Here is a 24,832-nt window from a genome sequence, read left to right as displayed (position 1 = left end):
ACAATACTATGTTTAAAATGCTACAACGCAAAGGCATTGAGGACACGAAATAGTTACAAAAAACTTATCTACAGCAACACGAGAAAGAGTGAAGGATGTAGAATAACCTGATTTCTTTTTTAAAAAGACCACAGTTTGGATTGATTGGCATGACAAAATTTCATTAGTATCCCCAAAACTGTAAGTGCGCATGTGGATATTGGAATTTCGACTTCGTTTTGTAAAATAAGGAGTCGAAAGGTGATAGCTTGGGGATCAAATTTCATCTTTAGGGAGAAGGAATCGAGAGTGGGAGGAGGTGATAATAAAACAAGGTTTAGGCATGGTTCCATTTTTGAAAGTATTTCTAAATGCTTAGAAAAGAAACCATTCGATTTATTTTCTGGACCTCAGTCTATGCATTCTGGAAGAGCAAGTCCAGAACGAAAATAAATAAATACTCACAGAAGGTACACTCGGAAAATGCCGAATAATTGTGGTCCCGCTAAATAGGTCGCTTGTTTGCTGTAGGGCAAAGATTTGCTCTTTGGAGGTGAGCCGCTAATTTGGCTCGTGTAATCGTTTAGCGGCTAAACTCTTAAGAATAATACAGCGGTTACTCACTGTGATATGGTACTGAGGGAAACGTGTAGTATGAGAGAGGACAATGTGCAAACGCCATGAACAAATCGCCGAGCCGAGTTGGTCCCAAACACGGTCAGTTGATGCCGAGGTTTCGTTCCTTTGAAAGCGACCGACAGGGTTTTGGATCCAAAAACAGTTTCAGGAATCATTTTCTAAAAAAAAGTTGCAATTTCTTTTTTTTTTAAATATTTAAATAAGGAGACAACATAAGCACGTGCTTTTCACATGTTTGGATTTTATTATAAACTACTTCCATGTTACTCTCCATACACCACCGGTGAAAATGTAAACTTTGAATCGCCTCTGTGTCGGAACTTTGCGTGTGTTAAATAGGGCGGGTTCTTGCTCTGCATTTAACTCACTTACAGACTGTTCCTCCTATTCGACGTCTCATTTCAGATTCAAGATCAGTCAAGAATCTCAAGAAACGCAAAGAGATCGAAAACGGGATGTAATCCAGGTTAGACTCTGACAGATGCAGGGACCTGTCAGAATCGACGGGCACTCGTGTAAAGTTCATTCGCAAGCCCCCTTGTGCAGTGGAGAGCTTCGGGGTTTTTAAAGAGCAGTACGTGAAATATTAAGCCTCTCAGCAGTTTATGAAGATTTTGTTTAATAAAGGCGAGCATCTCGTTTTTTTCACAGATTAAGTACCATCAGTTGAAAATCCATAACTTCGACAAGACTGTTAAATTATTTACACAGCACAGCACTGGAGTGTCTGATCAGTTCATATTTGGACTGTCCAGCGGCGGTTTGTTCTCTTTACGATCCCAGATCGACCAGACTGGATGTGAGAGTGCCCAGAAGAGAGTCCTGCAGCCCGTGCGGATGGATTGGGCCGGCGTGGCCGCCTGGCGAAGAACTCAGGCCGTGAAGAGAGAAGGTGGAATCCACCGATTGGTTCAGACTCCCGGGCAGCAGCAGTACGGGACTGCCCGAGCAATGGTCTGGGCTCTGGGGCGGCGATAACTCCTCGTCCGAACTAGACATCAGGTTTTTACTACGATTGATAGGGGACAACTGGTTCTGTTTATTGCCAGAAGAATTTGTGTTTTCGTTGTTTTCCCTATTGGAACAGGAAATATTGCAAGATCTTAAAATGAGTGAGGACACGAAAGAAGTTATCCCACCAAGAAACCTTCCTACATCCAGCTCTCACTCACCTGGACAAATGTCACCATGCGGTTGCGGTGAGAAAAAAAATATTAACTTTATTAATTTGATCTTAAATAGGTGGCATCTCCCAATGAATTCTAAGATCATTTTATAACATATCGAACACATATTCTGTGCGAGATCAAATTAGTTCTATACATTCACATTGTTATTCCTCTAAAGGACGAGCTAAAGATTCCCACTTCAGCAGTTCTATCAGAAATTATTTCTAATATTAGTGATTATTAAGTAAATTACCAATCGGGTTTAAAACTTTTTGTAAAGACAATTAAATAAAGCGTATAAAATGCACCGCTTTAACGTTGTTGCTAAAACATAGCACGAGGGTGCTAGATTGATCTTATTTTTACCCGACACTGGAACCCAACAGATAAATTGGGAAATGCATGCAATCTCGCCAGTGTCAGGACGAAATTTTATCACCTGGCAAGGCCGCTACAAATGCCGAAACAAAATGAAAATCCAGTCTCTCCCTCTCAAGGACCACGCACAATGTCCCCAACTGACTAACTCTTAACCTTGTGGTTAATTCGGACTTTTTTTTAAAAAAAATTCGAGCCCAACATTTCTCTCCAAATCTACACGTAGCTTGCAATTAAGATATTGGCATTTTCAAATTTTTAATTTAAGTTAATAATGCAACGCAGATTTAGTTTAGCAGAAATTTCCCGATCCTGATTAAATGAATTTAAGCCTGCAGGCTGTGGTATGGTTGCGAAAACAAGAGGGATTTTTAATACTGCCGAACGTTTTGTTCCAAGAGTGGGACGAGAGGATTACTACACGTAACCAGGTCTGGTGTGCGTGAGTTTCACATCACAGAGGAACATTATATCGCCGCGAGAAAATCTGTCGTGTGAAAAGTGGATTTTAAAGGATTTCACTGGGCGCCTTTTGTGTTCGTGCAATGTACCAGCAGCGGCGGTCCTTACCTCTCCTTCGCCTCCGCTGCTCGGTCTCGCTGTCTTCTGTTTTTAAACCAGTTGCTAACCTGCGTGGTTGTGAGCCCAGTGGCTTCAGCCAGCTCTCGTTTTTCTCTCGGGGATGGATAAGGGTTATGAGCGTACCATTCTCTTAGGACACCCCGCGACTTCTCCTTGAAACAGTAACTGGTCTCTTCCCCGTCCCATATCGTCCGGGGCAGGGGGAATTTCCTTCGGACCCGGTACTTGCCCACGGCTCCGAGGGGCCTCCCTCGCAGCTTCTCGGCTTCGATGTAGTGGGCCTTTAACCAGAGCTGCTGCAGCTTGGAGTGATTGTGCGGCGAGAACTGGTGACTCTCTAAAATCTTGTAGAGCTCACGGAAGTTACCCCTGTGGAAAGCTACGACTGCCTTCGCCTTCAGGACGCTCTCGTTCTTGTGGAGGTGATCGCAGGCTGGAAGGGACCAGAGAAACCTCCCCAGCCTTTCCAAATTACCCCCTTGCTGCAGAACTTCGCAGACACACGCCACTTGCTCTTGTGTAAAACCGAAAGAAGGCAGCACTGACATGGCTCACTTCAAATCAGGACGTAGTATCCGCAATCAGATCGCCAAAAGAGGGGGGAAAAAAAAGTCGCGGAGGCCAGTAAGGGTTAACAGATCCAAGCAAGTCGCGGATATCCAGCGCCTGATGCTCTCATGCGCTGGTGATAGGTGCTGGCGGCCGTAGTGTGTTCCCATCCTTGTAAGTGCGCATTAATAGCGATGAATCGCCGCTGATTGGCTGCACATCCCTCCTACCATTTGCAAGAAGACAAGAGCAAAGTTTTCCTAAATGAAGGACTCTGGAGAACACGTCAGGGTCTGAAATACGAGAGCCTCTCAAATGTCACCTGCGGGATTGGTCGGCTTTACATACAAATCAATTAAAGTTCGGCCTTTTGAAGAAGTCAACATATTCTTTTCAGGTTTTGGTGGAGGGGGTCCAAACGTTTAAATAATGATCTTGCATTCTAACACCATCAAAGGTTCCTTGTGAAAAAGTCTTGGAGAAGGTGTCGAGCCAAACCTGACCGGTCACATCAGATATATCGACACCCCTAGAAAAATCAAACTGGGGTGCCCAAGTATAAAAGCCACGCCAGCTGATCGACGCGGTCCATCTTGGTTTTTGCGACCGTTTTGCTCCGGACAGTGACAGTCGAGCCTGAGGACTGCAAGCGCACTTTTCTTGCGGAGGCTTCATGAAGCCACACAAGGAATCCAATCTTCCCATGCCAATCCATTGAGGCGCTCATACGCTACGCGCTGCGTTTACCAAAGGAACATCCTTCTTTCTGGCAGTCGTTCTCGGCAAAGACACAGCGGCAATCAACGTTTACATCTTTCGACTTATTCATAGAGCGGAGAGACTTCCTTATAAAATCTAAAACACAATTGGAAACGTACAAGATTTTTTTTTAACTTTAAATTATCCAATCACCAACGAGCTTTTGCGACCAGCTAATATTGATCGGATTCATTCAAATCTGTTCGGGTCTTATGGGAAAGAGAGGTCCGCAATATTTCCGAAACTAGACTTTCTTCCTGTACCCCCCCCCCCTTCCCCGCTTCTGTGCATAAAAAAACCCCACATACTCATCAAATTATTTTACTATTCAGATGCTTTTCAACCGAAATGTTTGTCTATGCAAAATCTTATCCTAGTTTTAAATTGTGTAGCTGATACCAACTACCCTACACACATCCGAAGGGTCAGGTGTCGTGATGGCTCTGCAGAGTTCCCGTCGGGCTGTGGACGGTGCAATATCCAACGATGTACCTGCAACAGTCCAGGGGTAAGTATTTTGTTGGAAGTACAGACGTCAGACAAGAGTGGGCTGAAACGAGATCGTTCATGCGTCTGATTAACTAATGAAAACTTGATTCGATCACTGCCATGGAATGCAGAGGAATTATTTGTTTTATAAGTTAAAATTCGCCATTCTATTATTCCCTACATTACAATGTAATCCAGACAGTTACAATGTTTCTGAACATTTACGAAGAACCTGTTAACTAGATCATTTCAATCCTTCTGGTAGAAACAATTTCTTAATCTCAGATCAAAAAAAAAATTAGCCAGAATTTACACAGTACATTTATTTTCCGATTACCAGTTTGGTTTTCGTGCAGTAACAGTCAAAACAATTGGTAGTATTTAATTATCTAAAGGCTTTTCTGTGCCCCAGTCTCTAAATTAATTGAAAGAATTCTGAAACAATTATATTTCTTTATCTACATTGATAATCGGGACGTCTCGTAGCCTCGAATGGTGAAGTCGCGTTTGACTGATCAAGGGATTAGCCAGTGATCACAAAATTAGAAGGGAAAAAAGCCTTGGCCTGCTATGTGGCTCAGTGACCGCTTTTCTTTCCTTCTTTTAGGATCTGAGTAGTGGGAGACAGGGTTAGGGAGCAGGGTTGGGTCCTGACAGCAGGGATGTCTCCACTTGTGGCAGATCCTTATTGACAAGGCAGCTGTTTGGGGACCGGAACAGATCCTTAACCCTCTATCTCAGTCAGTGTTTACCGTAAATCCCCGAAACCTCCCGCTCGGCCTTTGCTTCCAAAAGTCTGCGACGGGCTGAGAACGAATGTGTGCGCCTTTTCACAGAGGCCCTCTTGATCCGAACAGTGACCGCAAATCAAGAGTGTTTTAATGGCTGTGAATTACAAGACAAACCTGGGGCAGTGAGAGGCGCTATGTAAATACATATTTTACATTCAGTTCTGTTCCCAAAGATTTCCAGAGGAAATAAAAACAATAGCACGATTCCAAATCCGCCACATTATTATTTCCAGTTAGTCAACGTTAGTGAGGCTCCGACACCAACACGGCTTTTATTGAATCAATACAACAACTAATTGGGGTCAATCGAGATAATAATGAATCTAAAATGATTACATTCTATCCACTTGTCGATCCCATTGTTCAGGCTTCGACCAGTTACTAGGTCCTGTTTAATACGCCTTTTAGGCACTGGAAATTCAATATGTCAATAACTACAAACATTTTATTCCTTTTTTTGCCTTTTCACGTCAGCCGCAGCTTTCCTGTTTGTATGTTCTCTTGAAGGAATTGAAACGTGATGTTGGAAATACATTAAGGGTTTAAAATAGATCTGCTCATCATCTATTGAATAAATATAACCTTCCATAGACGGCTTAAATGGACTAAATAATGTAAGTAGTTTCAGCCCTTGCTCGATGTGGTTGATAGCAATCTCAACTTTAAAGTATGCATTTGATAAAGCTGATGCCTTCCCTACCTGACGAGATCGGGGTCTTCAAAGCAACTTCTTGGGTTCCTCATAATCCTTTTTTTTTGGCTTAATGGCTTTCCCTGCCCCACGAGAAAGTATTCCGTGTGAAATAAAAATATGTCTTTTGTTCTGATCAATATATCAAAGTAAAAAAGTTATTCCCTCGCGGAACAGGATATCGAAGTTAGTCTTCTGCCCCCAAAGCAAAAGCAAGTTAGTTCTGCAAGAAATAGCGAAATATATCTCAATGCATTTCTTTTTTTCCCCCTGATGCTTCTACCTCGATACAACTACGATTGAAAATGGTTGATAAAAACTTTTCAAACTCGGAGGTCCTCCTGCAGTTTTAACGACTATGTCACGTTTCCTTAACGTCGTTTAAACCATGATGTGAAATGTTATATCCTTTCTCTTAAGATTCTCAGGTTTCTCTGACTTGTCGGAGGACTCAGATTTTGGTACGAAACGAGTCCTAAGCATTTAACAAATCCAACCTTTTCTTTTGTTTAAGTTATCTAAATCCTCACCAAATCCATTAGCCTGGAATAGAATAAACTTTTAATCACTCCTGGTGATTCCTCGGAACACCTGTAAAAACAATGTTTGCGAGCGCCCTGGGAGATCTGGGGCCGGGATCATCCTTCTAAGCCTATGCTAGTTTGTCTATCTTGAAGGAAAAATATAACCTACTTTTAGTATTAGTCTTACTTATAGTGCATCAACAACAAACACAATCGCAGGTCGTTGCTGGGCGCGAACTACTTCGCAACGCCCCACTACTTTATCTGCGATGGACAAACAGTCTGCAGTGATCCTTCAACATGCCCCGGGTCTGTTACATAGGAATTTATCTCTGAATTCCGGGGTGAGGGGGGGGGGGGGGGGTGGAATAAAGCTATTTAACAAAAAGCGACATCATACCAATCAATGGGCGGAGATCACCGTTCTGTTCAAGCCTTTACTCTCAGTAATAATGATGTTTTGTCTATCCGATCCAGGAGTCCCGATGCTGAATGCTTAAAATACAATCTTTTTTTTGTGCAAGTATTTTCAAGGTAGTTTTAAACCACCACCACAGTAACAAAAGCCTCGATTAAGATGTTGCAGACGATCTTTTGACAACTTAAAAGAATCTTAATGCACTTTGAAATAGAAATATCTCTTATTTTTTACCTCTGCAGCCAAAAAAACACAACAGGAATAGCATTTGTAGAAATTTTCAGCTGGATTATTTCACGACCTGATATCATCTTAAAATGGTTTTCCAATTCAATTAAATTAACATACTCGTAAGTTGCGAAGTGAGCGTTTTGGTCACATGTTTGATCCTTGGAGATAATCGTGAGTTTCATATGAAGTTATTTGCCACGACGGAAGAATGGTAATTCAGCAAGAAGAAAGTGTGAATGATACTAATGTTGTGTGACATTAAATAAACAGTTGGGGTTGTCTCGAAAGATGGAGTTAATTACCTGATGCTTTCTATTTAAATGAGGGCTCAGGAAGTTTGATTTGTGGTGGCGCTGGATGGAGAGGGAGGTCTCGCTGGGCACACCCCATTGGTTTCCATTTAGCAATGTGAGCGGAAAATCACACATTCATTTTATTTGCGACTGACTGGGAATACAAAGGAAAATTAGGCAGACCGTGGAGAACTAGGCTTCACTTCTGGAAATTAAAATTGCGCGGAACACAACTTCATTTACGCCTGTCTGTCGAAACAAAGAACAGCGAATGATCGACTATTTGCTGCCTGCATTTATCATAATTGATGGACTTGTGAGGATATGAACTTCGTGGACGGAAATATAGCAATTTCCTTTCAATGGCCACACGGTGATTATTAGACATCACTATTGCGCGTTACAATTTGTTAACGGCGCTTTAACTGTTTGATTCTTTGTGGGCACCTCCTCTAAAATTATATATATTTTCATTGTTGAACGTGCATTTTTAAAGTTTCGTCTGTGTCACACACATAGAGAGGAGAATGAAACATTCTGAGAAGACTCAAAGCAATGTTGTTAATACAAATAATGTATTTGAATTCATGGCCACCAAGAGTTGTGCCCACAAATTAGTACTTCTGTAGTCATAAATGTGAATCCCTAGAACCGAGATAATGGTTTTGGAATCAGTGGGATGGTCCCAGTGCTCTGGGCTGTACGGTATCGTTTGTCTCTAATCAATCCAAATGCAATGGGGCGATTTGAGTGCATGATGAATGGATCTCAGGTTTCTTGTAATGGCTCTACCACATTTTACAGGCCCGCCTTTTTTAACCCGAGAAGCTGGAGGGACGACCTCATTTAAAGCTCCTGCTTGTTTCAAGATGTTGGGAAAGCCTGTGGGCGAATACTGCCGTGCATTTGCTACTGCTGCGAAATGGATTAATCAGCTGGCAAAGAAAAGCTGGAAAGAGAACCCCTCGACCGTCATCTCGCATATCTCTTGCTGACATCTTTTCCCTCTATTAAATAGAATTTCGGGACAGAATTTTCATTTCCGCAGAGCATTTGCCCTGACGGCATCTCGGCCGAGAGAACAACCCTTCGTCAGGGCGTTTGTGTGCAATTTGAGACGTTGTAAATCACCGTCCTCGCCTCAGTCACCGTCTTTTTTCATTTGATTGATTCTTTGCCTTGCTAATCCAATACATATCCTAGTAATATTGCGTCTCTTTGTGGCTCTGTTTGAGAAAACAGCCTGTTTATTATTAATGTCTATTAACATCGCCTGGTGGCAAAATATGGGCGTACTCTTAAAGCCACTTTGAGTAAATTAATGCCCTATTAAAACGAATGCACTAAAACGCGTTCCAATATTGAAGCAACGACCGTTATCATTATCCATGACGATGGGGAAGCTCCGTTAAATGGCCCAAGAGCTGCGAGTTAATTATAGAGCTATAATTTAATCTCCTTAAGGACATTCCATGAGGATTAGAAAGTTACTTCAGAGATACTGTTAAATATTCGATCTATCTATCACCAAGCGTCAATATTTATTACTTGAAATTTATCCGCACTGAGCTGGGATTCTCCCTGATAAGCAAGATGGTTTGAAATACACATTGAAATAAGAAGATATTGTTAGCAAATCATATTCTCTGATTTAATGTTCGCAGTGCTACTATGTTAAATAACTGCTGCAGCCATGAGGTTAAATGCTGCTCATTTATTTAAAATATTTAAGAAGGTCTTTTCAGTATTTTGGTCCGTTCTTAAAATATAATGTGCCTTTTTGCCTTCACAATTCCATTTAAAGGCAGTGGTGAAAATGGAAGGATATTGCCTGGCCCATTTTGAATTAGAAGATCATACTTGCGACAGAGAGTTTTACCTTATGATCACATTTTCTTCTGTAGCAGAGTCATGTTTAATTTCTTACTGATGTGTATCTTCTATCTTATTGTATAGTCAGGGCACCGAAGGTCAAGGGGAGAAGGCAGGAGAGTGGGGCTGAGTGGGAGAATGGATCAGCTCATGATAGAATCACAGAGTGGACTTTACGGGCCAAATGACCTCCTATATCTTTATATATATGGCTGCCCAGAGTTTAGGTATTTCCCCAATAAGTCCATATCAGCTTTCAGCTCCACATAAGCCTCCTTCCTCTGACTTCATTTAGTCCAATCATTTCATCCTTTTTCCTTTCTGTGTGCTAATATGTTTTTATGCTCTTCGATTTGCTTATGGAAGCAAATTTCACACTTTCAACCTTCTTTGTGGGAATAAATTTCTCAAGTTGACTTTCAGATTTATTGATCATGATCTTATATTTATCTTTCCTGTTTTTGATCTCTCCCACTACTGAGGTGTGCTCTCCACGTCTACCCTTTCAAATCCTTTCACCATCCAGAAGACCTCTATTAGGTTACTCCTCAGCTCCCTTTTAGTTGAGAAAACACTTTTAGTCTGCTCAGCCTGCCTTGGAAAAAATACATCCTTTTAGTTCTGGCATCGTCCTCATAAATCTTTTCCTGCACTTTTTTTTCTCTAGTGCTTCCAAGTTCTTCTTCCATTATGAAAACCAGATCTCTAAACAGTGTTCCAAATCTGCTCTAATCAATGTTCTATTCACTACTAAAATTAATTCCCTGTTTTATATTTGTCTGGTGTTTGATTTGATATTTAAATTCAGTTTATAATGAGAAGATAAAATACGCAATCCTCAAAAATTATTATTTTTATAAACAGAACCTTAAAATATTGTTCATTAATGTCTGAAATGTGTAAGTATAATATATAAATGAGTGCATTTCAGTGATAAATGATCATTTGCAGGTTCTGGACAGTAAAAGTCAAAGAATAGCTTTTAACACATGTTGCTTTTCATGAGGATCTGGCAGTCACATTATAACCACTAAACAGGATGTTATCTCAGGTGGGCAAACAAGAGCCATGGAATCAATTTTGGCTACAAATGAAATGTTCATTGATTCCAGGAGTCAAACGGATTATTTCTAAATTAGTTCAAAATGAGGAAAACTAAATCCTTGGAGCCGAACTCCTTCTGAATCACAGTCGGCATTTAAGCAAGCTCACATATACCTCTCAAAATATATTCTTTCTTGAGAGGTTAATGAGCAGTTAAGAAAAATAGAAACCACAAATGATCATCTCAAATACCCACCTTTGGGAAATGCATCAGACATAAATAGCAACATTGATTGACTTTAAGAGACCAGAGATTAGTTAAGCTTGTCACTTTCTTGATCCTGCCCTTGCATTTCTTTCTCTCAAAAGTCATCACCTAAAAAGTCAACATTTAAAAATTCACAGAATGTGGGGATCCCTAGTAAGATCAACATTACTGCATGTCCTTAATTGCTCTTGACCTAAGTTGCTTGATCGTAGAATCGGCCACATTTCAATGGATTTGGAGTGACATGAAGGTCAGAACATGGAAAGGCAACAAATTTCCTTACATCAAGAACATCCATGAATTTGCCAGTTTAAATGTTAATAGGGTAGGTCTCCCACTGGGGTTATTTACATTTTGGTCAATGATGGACCGTGGTGAGTTTTATCCAACCTTCCTCAAATATGCTATTGATAATAACTAAATACTCAGAAGGTCGATTCTCCCCTGATGACCCAATTAATGGCATTGTAACTTGATTCCCACACATCCAAAATTATCCCTCTTTAATCTTCTACAAACCATCTTTGATAAAATATATATTCAGTCCAGATACAGAATGAAGTTATGATAATTAAGAAATATAATTCTTGAATAAGAAATAACACCATTTGCAGATTGCTGCAAGCTTTGTGATATGCTGTATTTTAGCAAACAAAGAAAGTTTACAAGATTCTAAACAATAGGCCTCTATTTAAGATTAATGTGATCATGGTACTTGTAATACACTTGAAGGATCCAGTTTGAGAATTGAAGGAAATATCTTAGAAAAGTAGGTGAAATGATGAAGGTGAAATTTAATGCGGACAGGTGTTGTATGGGAAGCAGAAAACAATTGCTATGCAATTGGGTCTCATTTTTCTTGTCAAAAAAGATAAGGATAAAATTGACAGAAATCAAGTGATTTTAGGAGACATATAAGCCTTTCAATAAACTGTCAATGTTGCTTTAGTGTATTGTCTGCCTTGTCTCAGTGGCAACACTTTTCCGAACAGGAAAGTTTTGATTCAGGTCTCATTTTTGAATCCTGGGCATAATATTTAGGTTGACACTTCACTATAAAACTTCAGATGAGAAACCGAATTAGGACACACAAATCCAGTGTGGAGAAGAGCAGCAAAATTCACAATTTGTTAACATTTATTCCATTAACTAACAAGACCGAAGCTGGTTATCTGATTATCTGACTTTGCTGTGTCCAGTTGCATTTACCTGGATTGAAGCAATGACAACAATAAAAGACCATAATTGACTGGGAAGCATTTATATTGATATCACAAAAGAATTATTTCTGCATTTGTTAACACACAACAGGTTTGATTCACTGCAGTAATGCAGTAATTCACGATGAGTAAACAGAAAGCTGGATTGTATAATCAAAACAATTGAGAACAGAGCAGAGCAAATTATATTTGGCTTTATATTGTTCTGCTTTGATGGTGCCTTGGATGCTTCATCCAATTATGATCACAGAAATGCAAGTGAGGTATTCAGATACTAGAAGTTATACAGAGAAGAGCTCCAAGGTTGATTCCAAGTGTCAGAAAATTGAATTATGAAGCAAGGCTATTAAAACATGAGTTTTGCAAGGAAAAGCAGATGACTTTATAGAAGCATATACACAAGTGTTTCCACATGTTGGAGGCACAGAATGTCAACAGCAGCTGTTTGGCTTTCTGCAACTAGTCATGCTAGACATAAATCCAGGAAACACAGGTAATGCTTTCCAGTAAATGTCATTTGAGTAACTAAGTCTCTTCATTAGTTATACAATGGGCATCAATCTTCAGCAGGGTGGCATCAATTACACGGGAAAGTTCCTGCCATGTCAAGTGCCACAATATTTTAAATATTCGAGTCTTTATAGAATGTGGACATTATTGATGAAGCCAGCATTTATTGTCCATCTTAAAATATCCTCAGATATTTCACAGGACTGTAACATATCAACCAGATTTAATTTATTGCTACATGCACAAGATACATAAAGAGCTTCCCTTTGCTTGTACACTGGTAAATCTAAAGTTATTAAAGGTCAGAGCAGATAAGGATGGAAGATTTCCTTCCTTGATCAATACAAATGAACAGGATGAACTTTTGCAACAATCTGAAGGCTTTAAGGGCACTATCAATGATATTTGACTTTTATTTCAGATTGATTTAATCACATGAACTTAAATGCCCCAGTTGCTATGGAGGGATTTAAATATTTATTTCCAGGTAATTAGTTTTGCAATTTAGTTCTTATGCTAACTCTATGTCTCTATTCAATTCAGATCTTCATTCAAGGATGACATTTTTCAGCAAGGTTCTCAGTCACATGTTCATGTAAAGCCACAGCAACTCCCCTCCTGTCTTTCATCAACCCATCTTACAGTTTGGGCCTTGGACTTTTGGACACAGCAGGCACAACACCTTGTACAGAAGCTAATGGGATTTGTGTGACATCTGACTGCTGGGGAAATCTCCAGATATTTTTTTTCAGAGACCTCAGAAAATCTATAAAAGATAATAGATCTTAAGTGGTTTGGGAAGAATCTATGAGGTAATTTCCTGGGTCAGAGCCCACACACTTTGTCGCTGAATCCTGGAGGAGTCCACAGTGGAAAACATTTGCTGGTAGCAAGCAGACCTCATGATAAATGGTTGTAATCAAAAAGGAAAACCTTACCACATAACCAGGCAATCAGTTTTGTTAGACGTACATTGTTTGATTACATGGCCTTGCAGGAAATGCAGTCCTTTGCTCACTCAGTCTTCTGCTCCTTTAGCAGTCCATCAGGTTTGAGGATGATTTGCTTCCACTCCTGTCTTGTAGGTTTATAAATGTTAATGATTGGTCCAGTCTGGGATCTGCTGAATCTTCTACTGATAGGCCTGATGGCGACCGGTGGGAGGATGTGCAGAATGTATAATCTCTTAGGTGGTGTGCTCCTTTTGCTGTTCATGTAGAAATGTTGTGATCTTGAGGTTCTCAATGCCATCTTGAATGTTCCTCCGTCACTTTGTGAAGTTATGGGCCAGGGATCCCCAAGATTCAGTGGTAAATGTTGCATATCTTTGAAAGTGGGCTTGAACCTTTTCTTCTGTATGCCTGACAATCTTATACCATGACAGAGCTCAGAACAAATGTTTTCAAGAGTGTGGTGTCAGACATGCATCACCTGCCTAACAGGACAGACTGAGTGCAAGTAAGCCCTCAATGCTAAGATGATGACAATGGAGAGGACACTGTTATCAGTGTTTTTTTATTTCTCCAGTACACTTGGAAGATTTTACAGATATAGTGTCTTTGAGTCATGGAAGCAGGCCTTTAGGGCCAGTTTGTACATGCCAAACCTGCTTTCCTCTCATTTGTCTACATTAGGCCCTTACCTCTCCAATCCCCTCCCCTCCATGTAATGTCCGTGCATCTGAGACCTGAACTACTTATAGCACATGCATCAGGAACTTGAAAGACATTAACAGCTGTAAGAATGGTAAGCTTGCATCACAGAGTATAGGGTGCAACCAAAGTGTAAGGCGATGAAATGTTTAAGGTTTTCTGTGTTTCATGTAGCTGGAAAGTATAAACTTTACCCCTTACCCCAACCCTTAGCTCCTGCCTAGATATGCATCCATATTCAACGTTGCTTTTAAATCTATGTTTAGCATGAACCTCAGCTCTAATGTGTTTAGGATCAGTTAAAAGTTAAAAAAAAATCAGTGGCATGCTTGTATCGTAAATTCAATCTGGATTCAAACTTTAAATATGTTGAATATATCTATTGTATATAAAAAAGAAAAAATGTGTAAGTTTACTTGAATGAACGTGTTAAACTCAAATTGTTTTAGAAGGCAGTAAGTGAAGCAGAAAATCTTTCAAAAGCTCAGTTATTTTGATTTCATGCTTGGAAATAAACAAATCTGTCATCACCAGGCTGCAGGCTGTTGGATGGGGATACGGTTGTTTTAGTTTGATTGAGAGGAAGTGCCAGAACATGATCTCTTTTTGATTTGTAGTCATTCAAAAACACTTTCTGCATTAACTAAATGCAAAAGGCATGGTGATTTTTTTCGGAATCACCAGGAACCATTTGGCTGTATAACCATCAAGTGCTTCCTGTTGACAAAACAGCAACCATTTGCACATTTCACTTCAGCTGTCAATATAGGCTGAGGAACCAGAATCTGGTTACCCACCTGTGATTCATGTTGCAACTTTTTATTTTTAACTTATTAACAACAGCATAAATAAGAACAACTTAAACTTGACCTGCTACTGGCACATGCCAGTCAAGTCAATAATTGTTTCATTTCTGTCATTTCCTTTTTTATTTTCTGGTTTGATCCTTCTGCATTTGCCTGATTTATGCAATCTACCTCTCCCTATTGTTACTATTGACTTCTCTGCAAAATCTGTTCAGGTCAATTTTCATTCTATGTAAAACCTTTGGTATCCTGAATTCAAGCAACTGGTAGCCTTATGCAACTGGCAAAACATCAAGGAAAATAACTAAAAAAAGATTAAAATGATAATAAAATAACAGGTAAAAAATACGTACATTTAAAATTGTGAAAGTAATTGTTCCCTGAAGTAACACGTAAACCTTGATGAAGATGGGATCAAATATTCAGCCAGTGGAGTGCCTTGGTCGTGTTTTGCTTGTAGCAGCTGTTTAAATAAAGTTGTGTGAAATAGCAATGGCTTTGCTCAGATGAAAAGCTGGTTGATGCCACTCGCTGTTGAGGTGACATCCTTAAAGGGTCTCCATATCCCTGCTTAGTAAGCATTGTCCTGGTCAGAGGCTTCCGGTATAAACCTGGGGGAGAGGGGTTTAATTAATGTTATCTTTCAGGCAACTCCATGGAAGGGGGAGGAACCTGCAGGTGCAGCAACAGTTAAATGTTTTCAAAGAGTGTGGCTGAATATAAAGTAAGATGTTTAAGATTTATAATATTATGGAAGTGAATACAGGTGTATTAGTTAGACATTGTGAGAGTAAGTCACAAGCAACCAGAAAATTACTCTTGTTGGCATCTACCAATCTCTATAGGTGCCGGATACCAGGGGTTTTACTGTATTTAATAACTTTATTTGCCAGATCCTAGCTATAATAATTTTATCTTGATTGAAAAGCAATGCTATACCTTGGATACTTTTCCATTAATTGAAATTGAAGGCTGTTTTTGACATAAACCTTGGCGCAGTTGGCATAGACGTTAGCGCAACACCTTTACAGCACCGGTGATCGGGACCAGACCAGGGTTCGAATTCCATACTCTCTATAAGGAGTTTGTACGTTCTCCCCGTGTCTGCGTGGGTTTTCTCCGGGGGCTCCGGTTTTCTCCCACCGTTTAAAAACATACTGGGGGTAAAGGTAAAGGTTCCATTATTGTTATGTAATACTACATTTAGAATGTAACATACATGAAATTCTTTAACTTTTGTCTACCATAAGACAGACAGAGATAGGTAAATGTGGTGTAATTTTGCCGGCATGGACTTATCGGCCGAAATGGCCTGTTACCATGCTGTATGTCTAAATTAAATTAATTTAAACAGGTTTGAAGGATCTCTTATTTTCCCTCAAAATTCCATACTATTTTTCTTTAGGTTTTCCTGGAAATAATGTGCAAAATCAACATTTGCAATTGCTGTTTTAACAACTTAATACTTTTTTTTCCTTGATATCACCTCAAGGGCAGGTATCTAAGTGTTGGGTAGCCCAACATTGAGACTTACCGGTAATTCACTGATTCACTTAATTCTCCTGTATGCCTATACACTGGTGGAGAAATCAAAACTGAATGGAAATTAAGAGATTAGCAGAAAGAATATTAACACAAATTAGATAAACAAAGCAAGGTGAATCTATGGTGGTGGTGCATTAAATATAGCTATACACTAGAGGTACTCCTTGACCTTCAACCTAGGCGACTTGTGTCCATCTGCACATACAACAATTTTTTAAAAAACTTGCGTAATTAGGGTGAAAATTGGGCCTATCTCTGGTGGCCGCCATGTTGGCTGGTGGCTAACCTCTCATAAGAGATGGCCTTGATGGCCGCCATGTTGGCTGGTGGCTAACCTCTCATGAGAGATGGCCTTGGTGGCTGCCATGTTGGCTGGTGGCTAACCTCTCATGAGAGGTGGCCTTGGTGGCCACCATGTTGAGATATTTCACCGCATTTTAACTCCTTGGGTCCTGTTTTTTCTGATTCTGTTGCTCAATATTCTGACAGTCAGATAGATTTTAAAAGCCAGTAGAGTCCTCAGTGTGCTCAGGGTCCACGGCAACAGAGAGAATGAGAAGGACTCAGAGATAGAGAATGGAAGGAAATTGTTCATTTTACTCTTCAGTATCACAGGTAGGGCAATTCCCCAACATGCATCCATTCCCAGATGAGGCTGGTCATCCAGAATGGAACACTGACATATGTCGATAAATACTTGGTACGTGTAAGATGTGTGTGTGTGTGTGTGTGTGTGTGTGTGTGTGTGTGTGTGTGAGTGTGTGTGTGTGAGTGTGTGTGTGTGTGTGTGTGTGTGTGTGAGTGTGTGTGTGTGAGTGTGTGTGTGTGAGTATGTGTGTGTGTGTGTGTGTGTGCGCGTGTGTGCGTGTGTGTGTGTGTGTGTGTGTGTGTGTGTGTGAGTGTGTGTGTGTGAGTGTGTGTGTGTGTGTGTGTGTGTGTGTGTGAGTGTGTGTGTGTGAGTGTGTGTGTGAGTGTGTGTGTGTGTGTGTGTGTGTGTGTGTGTGCGCGTGTGCGTGTGTGTGTGTGTGTGTGCGTGCGTGCGTGCATGCGCGCATATAGCTATACAATATGTGAGATTTTATGACTACAGGAAATGATCTGGTTGCTGTCTTATCCTTGATTCAAACATGGATAAAATAGCCAAGTATCTGCCTTCACATGAGAGTGACTCACCCTCTCACATCAAGGCAGTATTTGAGTGAAAGTGGCATCAGACAACTCCTGTACAACTGGAATTAACGTGAATCGGGTTGGGGGGGCAACTGGTTGGTGTTATATCTGCAACAAAGAAAGGTGATCATGCTTATTGAAACTCCAAGAAAATGCAGTAGAAGCCCCAATTATTCTCAGATTTTTCAGCAATGATCTCTTTCCAATCAGAAGGTCCGGGATAGGGACAACCTCTGATAATTGCTTGGTGATCAGTTCAATTTGCAACTCCTTTGAATGTGTTAATTATACCTGCATGCAGCAAGACCTCAAGATTCAAGATTCAATTTATTATCATGTAATAAAGACAGGGCAATATTACACAGAATTTGTTTTTTTGTCCGCCATAAGGCAGATAGAAATTGCCTGAAGTGCCTCTTAGAGAAAGAGAAGCAGAAGAGTTCCCCCCCCCAGTGTCATTGAGTGTCCATGTATTTGCCTAAAGCGCTGCCACAGACCTCACAGCACACACAGAGTTCAGTCAAAGCCAGTCATTCCCAAAGTGGGTGGTGCTGCCCCCCTCCCCCCTTCCGGGAGTGGTCTAAAGATCCAAGGGGGCAGTGAGGAAAAAGGTGGCGGTCCGAACATTTGTTTGTACTTTGGTGAAATAGTCTGGACAGGACACCTGCCACATGCCAACCAGAACAGGCAGCAGACAGGGGATCTTTACATTTTCACGTCTGCAAGGGCCAAGTTATCTTCACTTTTGTAATGTACATTTAAATGATAATGAAGATATGATTGAGGGACCCCACAATATTTTCTTATGTGTTTCTGCTGTGTTTTGGTGTGAATTACATGGTTTTTTGCTAGAAATGCTTTGTTTTGTCATTCTCTGTCGTGACACACAATATATTAATTTATATTTATGTAACATGAGGCAGCATTAACATTTTTCATAAATGCACATATACATGTTATACATAGACAGGCTATGTTGTGTTACCGGCTACATGTCGTAGTTTTCGTTATGTATTTACTTCTAACTGTAACTTCTAATGTTAAGTAGTTTTTAAGAATTTGATTTTTTTAGTTTCACATTTGTATCTGTATTATTGTGTTGTGGCGGTGCACTCTCTCGTGGCAAATCGGCCCCGCTTGTACCGCCGCATGGCAGGGCAGCCATGAGAAGAGAGCGCCGTCAGGGGACCTCCTTACCCAGTGGTTCCAGCCCAGCGTGTGCCTCAGGCAGCCGTTATGATGACACCTGTCACGCGGTGGCCGAGCTCACGCTGCCCTTGATGGGGCGCATGCGGGATTTGAATAAAACAGTCGTTGGGAGCATCGTTGGGAGTGGTGGCTGTGAGTTTCTTTGTTGTAGCTTCTGCTACAGTGTCACATATTTTTCCTAGTAATTGCATTGCTAATATATTTCCTGATGTTTTTTTTCTGCTGGATTTTGTTGTGACTGGCGTGATTTTTACAAAAAACTTATATTTTTTGTTGCAGAATAAAATATGGCTGCAGTACAGCAAATAAAAAAGAAGTGTAGGCAATATAATGTGGAATATCTGAAATATGAATTTATATCAGTTTTATTTGTGAAATACATACGCTTGTTTAGTGTTAGATTAGCTGTTATTTTAAATTTGCAGTTGACCTAATACCAAGAAAGAGTTGTCTGTGTGTGTGTGTATGTGTGTGTGTGTGTGTGAGTGTGTGTGTGTGTGTGTGTGTGTGTGTGTGTGTGTGTGTGTGTGTGTGTGTGTGTGGTGGTAGGGGTGCACATTAGAGATGTGGCCTGGGAGCCAAGGGGGCGGCAGCCCGAAAAAGTTTGGCAACCACTGTTCTAAACCATCAGCAGCCTGAGCGCCTGATCTCAACCTTCAACACATTCTGGAACCCTACAATGCCCTTGGCACCCTCTCCCATTCCAGTACCGATACCGCATACCCCTTCAGTCAGTTTTGAGCCAGTCTCAAGCCGTCTGCACCCTGCAGATGTGAATCCCTCGACCACAGTTGCTAGCATCTTGCAGCCAGCGTGGGATCCTCGCCTTGAGTCACTGACAACCCACTGCCTGTGTGGGTCCTTCAGCTGCAGAACTCCTCACTAGTCCGGCGCTGTGGTCATTGTCTAGATCTAATCACCTACCTGGTGAATTACATTCTCTTCATTGAGTTTGAACATAACCATTTATCTGCAAAAGGGCTCTTGTATTGTAATGTAAGGCTCCGATAGCTCGGTGGTTAGAGCACTGGTCTTGTAAACCAGGGGTCATGAGTTTGTTGCTTGCTGGGGCCTCATTTCTCTGAGGGGTGCTTGACAAAGTGGTGGGACTCTGTTTTCCTTACAGTAGACAAAGTTAAAGAATTTCATGCATGATACATTCTAAATGTAGTATTATGTGACAATAATTGACAAAAGGCAAAGGAGGAAAAACCCAACACCCAATCCCAACCAACCAATTTTCCCCTGCAGCCGCTGCAACCGTGTCTGCCTGTCCCGCATCGGACTTGTCAGCCATAAACGAGCCCGCAGCTGACGTGGATTTTTACCCCCTCCATAAATCTTCGTCCACGAAGCCAAGCCAAAGAAAATAGAACCTATACCTTTTTGAAAGGAAACTGAAGTCAGAAGTCCATGGGAATGTCATGAATACAGTTCACTTGTTGGCCATATGTCGGGGTCAAGTTTACAAAATGATTGACTATCTTAATATTGATGAATAATTTAGATCCCAAACAATCTAATGCGTACTCAACCACAATTATTTTGTCAGTCCTCTTTGGTGCACATTTAGTGTGTTACAGTTCTTATACATGAAAAATACATTGGGTGTGAACTTTCCTAACTGCAGGTTGATGGCACTAAAGCAGAACAATAGTTTGGCAAAAAAGATAGGCCAAAGGGCCTGTTCCTGTGTGCAATGTTCTAGTGTTTTATGGTCTGCAAAACTGAATTAATGCTCTAGAAGACCTGCATGTCAGTTAACTCAAGCCTAAGCTGCCAGGCCTTCAAAGTGAAATTGGATGTATGGAAAACCCTGGGATCCAGAATTCAAGCAACTGGCAAAAATAAAATCAGGGAAAATATATTTTAAGAATAAATTAATAGGTAAAATATGTAAGTTTAAAATTGTAAAAGTAAATGTTCTCTGAAGAAACACATAAACCTTTGGTCAAGATGGGAGCAAATATTCAGCCAGCGGAGAGCCTTGGTCATGATTTGTTCATAGCAGCTGTTTGAATAAAGTTGTGTGAAATAGTAATGGCATCGCCCAAGATGAAGAGCTGGTTGATGCCACTCACCGTTGGGGTTACTCTCTTAAAGTGCCTCCTCTTCCCTGTTTAGTTCGAGTCATCCAGGTGAGAGGCTTTATCTATACACTTGAGATGTGGGGGTGGGGGAGTTAATTATCTATAATGTTATTGTTCATCTTTCAAGCAACTCCATGGTAGGGGAGGAACCTGCTGCAGATGCAGTAATGGTTAATTATTTTCAAAGAATGTGACTGAGAATCAAGTAAAATATTTGAAGGTTTATATATTCATATGTGAAGTTTATTCAGTATAAGTACAGAATAGTATTTTTATATTTTAAAGTGTTTATGTAGGTGTATTAGTTAGGCATTGTAAGAGTAAATCTCAAGCAACCAGAAAATATACCTAACTGGCATCCACCAATTCCCATAGGTCCGAGATACCAGGGGTTTTACTGTATTTGCAAATGTTCAAGGTTGGATTAACTGACCAGAGAGAAAATTTCAATGCCTTATAGAAACTTACTTGGATGACTTCATGAGTAAAGGAATTTCTAAGCATAACAGTGTTTTTTTTGGTCTGATTTTCAGTTTCTCTGAGAGATTCTTGGGATAGACCAGGGCGGATAGATTGTCCAACTTTTTTCTTGTTCTGAGCAAGAGAAAACAAAAGGGAAAAGAATAAAGAGTTAATGAGGTAAAGTTTTTTTTACTCACGGTTGGAGATGTAGTGGAGGTAAATTACATCATGGCCTTTAAGAGGGAATTGGATAAGTGGAGAGAATACGGAGAAGTAAAATGAGCAGATTTATGGAGAAAGGGTAGGGAGACATTGGGTTTGTTTCTCGGGTAGAGTATTTCTCGGGTAAATACATTGGGCAGAATGGCTTAATTAAAAAAGATAGTGAAGAAGTTGTTATTAGATTTACTTATTAAGTAGCTTCCTGACTGTAGAACTCGTCGAAAGAACCAAAGACGTGTTGATCCAAACCAAGGCTTTTATTAGCAAAAGACAGGAGCTCTTCGCAGGTGGCCGACCAGTCCGGAATGATCCGACCTGGCTAGGGACACAACCCTTTAAGGCCCGGACAGTAGGCGTGGCTAAGCTCTCAGCCAATCGCTGTAAGCCCAGTCATTGCACTCTAGATACTGTAACTATATACATTGGTGATAGGTCTGGACTTTCACACTGACTAAAATGACATTAACAATAAATAGTTTGTACTACTTCATAAAATAAACGATAACATTTTGATTTTGTGGTGAAATGCTAAAATGGGCTAAAACTAAGTTATGCAAGCAACTGCTTCCAAATTTGGCCCTTATTCTGTACAGTGGTGGATGATATCATCTGGGGCAGTATTAGGGCAATGCAATTGGCTCGAGTGTCATTGGGTGGTAAATAAAAACAGGTTTCCTGTTCCTGATCACTATGTAATGACCTTTGCCGGAAAGTGCACACAAGTGTGGATAGATTTGGATTTGGGCTGGGCTGTGCTATGATACCCTTTGCAGTTGGATGAAGGGTTGTTGATTATGGTTAATAAATGCCAAGCCTTTCATTTCTGAATGAGAGATTAGCAATGAAAACATATTACATCTAGGGTAAGTGATCTAATAGGTAAGCTCCTTGTTTTATTTACAATACTGCTTTGTATCCTGGCATGTAATGTAATACAAGAAATAAACATCAAGCAAATTACTCTTGATTTTACTGTAAAACTATACAATACCTTATGCCACTTGAGACTTGTGAGATCTAGCAACATAAATTTTCCGATATGTTTATCTAAGGACCAAGTAAAACTAAATAATTTAAAACTCCAAAAGTAATTAGTGACGAGACAGGCAGGTGACCTGTGTGTTAGGCATAGTGGAATGCTTTGTTCTTTAATTTTATTTGGGCACAATAATGTTCATTGGCTGGTGATTATTTAAAATTAGTCAGGATCTCACGCTGGAGCAATTATAACTAAACTGAAACTCAGTGGCATGCCACTTTAAATACAACTCTTTTCTTGTTTATTTCCATGGTTTACTTTATAAATAAAGCCACGTAGATGCAGCAAACATGAAAAATAACTTTCTATTAGCTCCTTTTCAGTTGTTTAAAAACTGATACTTTTTTTTCAAATTTACCAAAAATTAATGTGAAAAGCATATACTTTTTGCTTCAAGTTGTAACAACTATCAGTAACAAAGGAATCGTCCAAATGAGGAATGTGGATGAATGATCTGGTGTAAAAGAAGGCTGAAATCAAGAAATGTTAATTATTAATTTAATTGCTGGAATTTACTTTACTTACCACTTCACATATTTATATTGTTTCTTCCATTTCACCTCCATCTTAATTTTTATCCTTCAGTTTTATTTGCTTCCATTCTATTCCCAAGGTATTTGGCTATATCTCTTCTTCCTGTCTTCACATCTCCAATTACATTCTTTCTTTCATCAGAATTTTAGATTCCACAGATGCATGTGGCCATACAACCTCAATCAGTCCGTTCTGCCCTTTGCTCACAATAAAATCTGAATGAATCTAAAAGCTACAGAATCTAATTTTTTAGACTTTGCCTTGCTCTTTCTGAGCTGTGAATCGTTATTTTCTTCTATTTGTGTGACTTTTCCAAGCCATTAATTGCTCACATGATGTTTTGTTATCTATGTTCACAGAGGATTGGATTGGGATTATTCGAGTTATTTTTAAATATCTGACAAAGTGGGAGAATTAATATTGCAGCACTCAGCACTGAATTCACACTTAGGCTCCAGACGGGTCTTGTGTTTTCCCATTGCATCAAATGGTCTCATTATTTAAAAAAAAGCATTTGATGAACCACGTACATTATCTAGTCATTTGCTGTAGTCATAACTAATCAATTTTTACATTGCTTTTTTAAGAATATTTTCACATTCATTTTACCATTAAAATGTTTTCCACAAGTACCTTCAGGAGATTAAACAAAAGCTAGAGGAACTCTTGTGGTTTATTTTTTGTAAAGTGCTAGCAATTTTATCAGATTTTAATTAATCTCTTCAACTCTTTAAACATGAAATGCCAAGAATCTATGGGATTTAGGAACAAATAACTCCACCATTCCTCTCAGTGGCATTAGCCTTAAATGTGGATTTGTTTCGCCATTGATAGTATCTCCTTTCCTTTAGTTGATTTAATTCCATGATGGAGGATGATGGCACTTGACTGTATATTTATCATTGAATTTTGGCTGTGACAAAACTTTTGCGAAAACAGGATAAATGAGAATGAAGTAAACCTATCTGTCTTTAATTGGAAATGTTGCATTTCTCGTGTTCATTTCTTGCTTTAAAACATTTCAACCAATGATCACATTAATTTGGAGTACATTACGTTAGTGATACTTTCTGGTTGAATTGTTTATTTTGTACCCATTGCAAATCCTGTTGGCACACACAATGTTTTCTCAACAATAAGCATGCAGCTAATGATGTCGCACACCATACATTTATGTTTGCACTGACACCATTTGGAGCTTGTGGGTGCTGTGAAGGTAATGGTCAATTTCAGCATCAATCAGTCCATGCCTTCAAGGATCTTTATTGTTGAAAGGTTTTTTTACAGAGAGGGTAGATAGTCAGACAATCTTTGCTTTGTGAAATTTTGATTTCTTCAATGATGGAATTGATGTCCATGGACTTCGAATCTGTCTCTCTCTCTCTCTTCTGAATTCTGACTCATTGTTAGAGACTCTGTTTGTGGTGCTGTCATCCACCAATGAAGTTATAGAGGTGTTTGCCCATGCAATTGTAGGTGTATAATAGGCATGCCATCATCAGTATCTTGTTACAGGCCTTTGTTCCTAGCATCAATGTCAGCCCCTTGCTGGCCCCATTCCTCCCTCTCCTTTCCTCTCTTTCCCCTCCCCCACCCTCTCTACCTGCCCATCACTCACATCTTCCTGATGCACTATCAATAATACTGAAAGACTGGGGTTGAAGGACAACAGGCTTTTAAAACCATGAGACGTGAAC

At 40.0% G+C, this 24,832-nt stretch overlaps 1 protein-coding gene across 1 annotated transcript; it reads right to left on the bottom strand.

Annotated features, from left to right (window-relative positions):
• Positions 1 to 1,220: 1,220 nt before the first annotated feature.
• On the bottom strand, positions 1,221 to 4,157 carry LOC138753375 (homeobox protein six1-like). The gene is made up of 2 exons (XM_069916286.1): positions 2,736 to 4,157; positions 1,221 to 1,693 (listed from the first exon to the last, which is right to left on the bottom strand). The coding sequence occupies exons 1-2, from the start codon at positions 3,293 to 3,295 to the stop codon at positions 1,390 to 1,392; spliced, it is 864 nt and encodes a 287-aa protein (XP_069772387.1). The 5' UTR covers positions 3,296 to 4,157; the 3' UTR covers positions 1,221 to 1,389.
• Positions 4,158 to 24,832: the final 20,675 nt, after the last annotated feature.

This window comes from Narcine bancroftii, chromosome 2 (assembly GCF_036971445.1).
Source record: "Narcine bancroftii isolate sNarBan1 chromosome 2, sNarBan1.hap1, whole genome shotgun sequence".
In the NCBI taxonomy this organism is placed as follows: domain Eukaryota; kingdom Metazoa; phylum Chordata; class Chondrichthyes; order Torpediniformes; family Narcinidae; genus Narcine; species Narcine bancroftii.
This window is presented reverse-complemented; position numbering and strand designations above follow the sequence as displayed.

What these genes read in the sequence shown, in the direction of transcription:
- LOC138753375 (XM_069916286.1), bottom strand. Translation starts at nt 3,295, where the DNA reads ATGTCAGTGCTGCCTTCTTTCGGTTTTACACAAGAGCAAGTGGCGTGT. An exon ending in GCAGCGGAGGCGAAGGAGAG is followed by an intron (nt 1,694 to 2,735) that starts GTAAGGACCGCC and finishes CTGTTCCAATAG; the next exon opens with GGAAAACAACGAAAACACAA.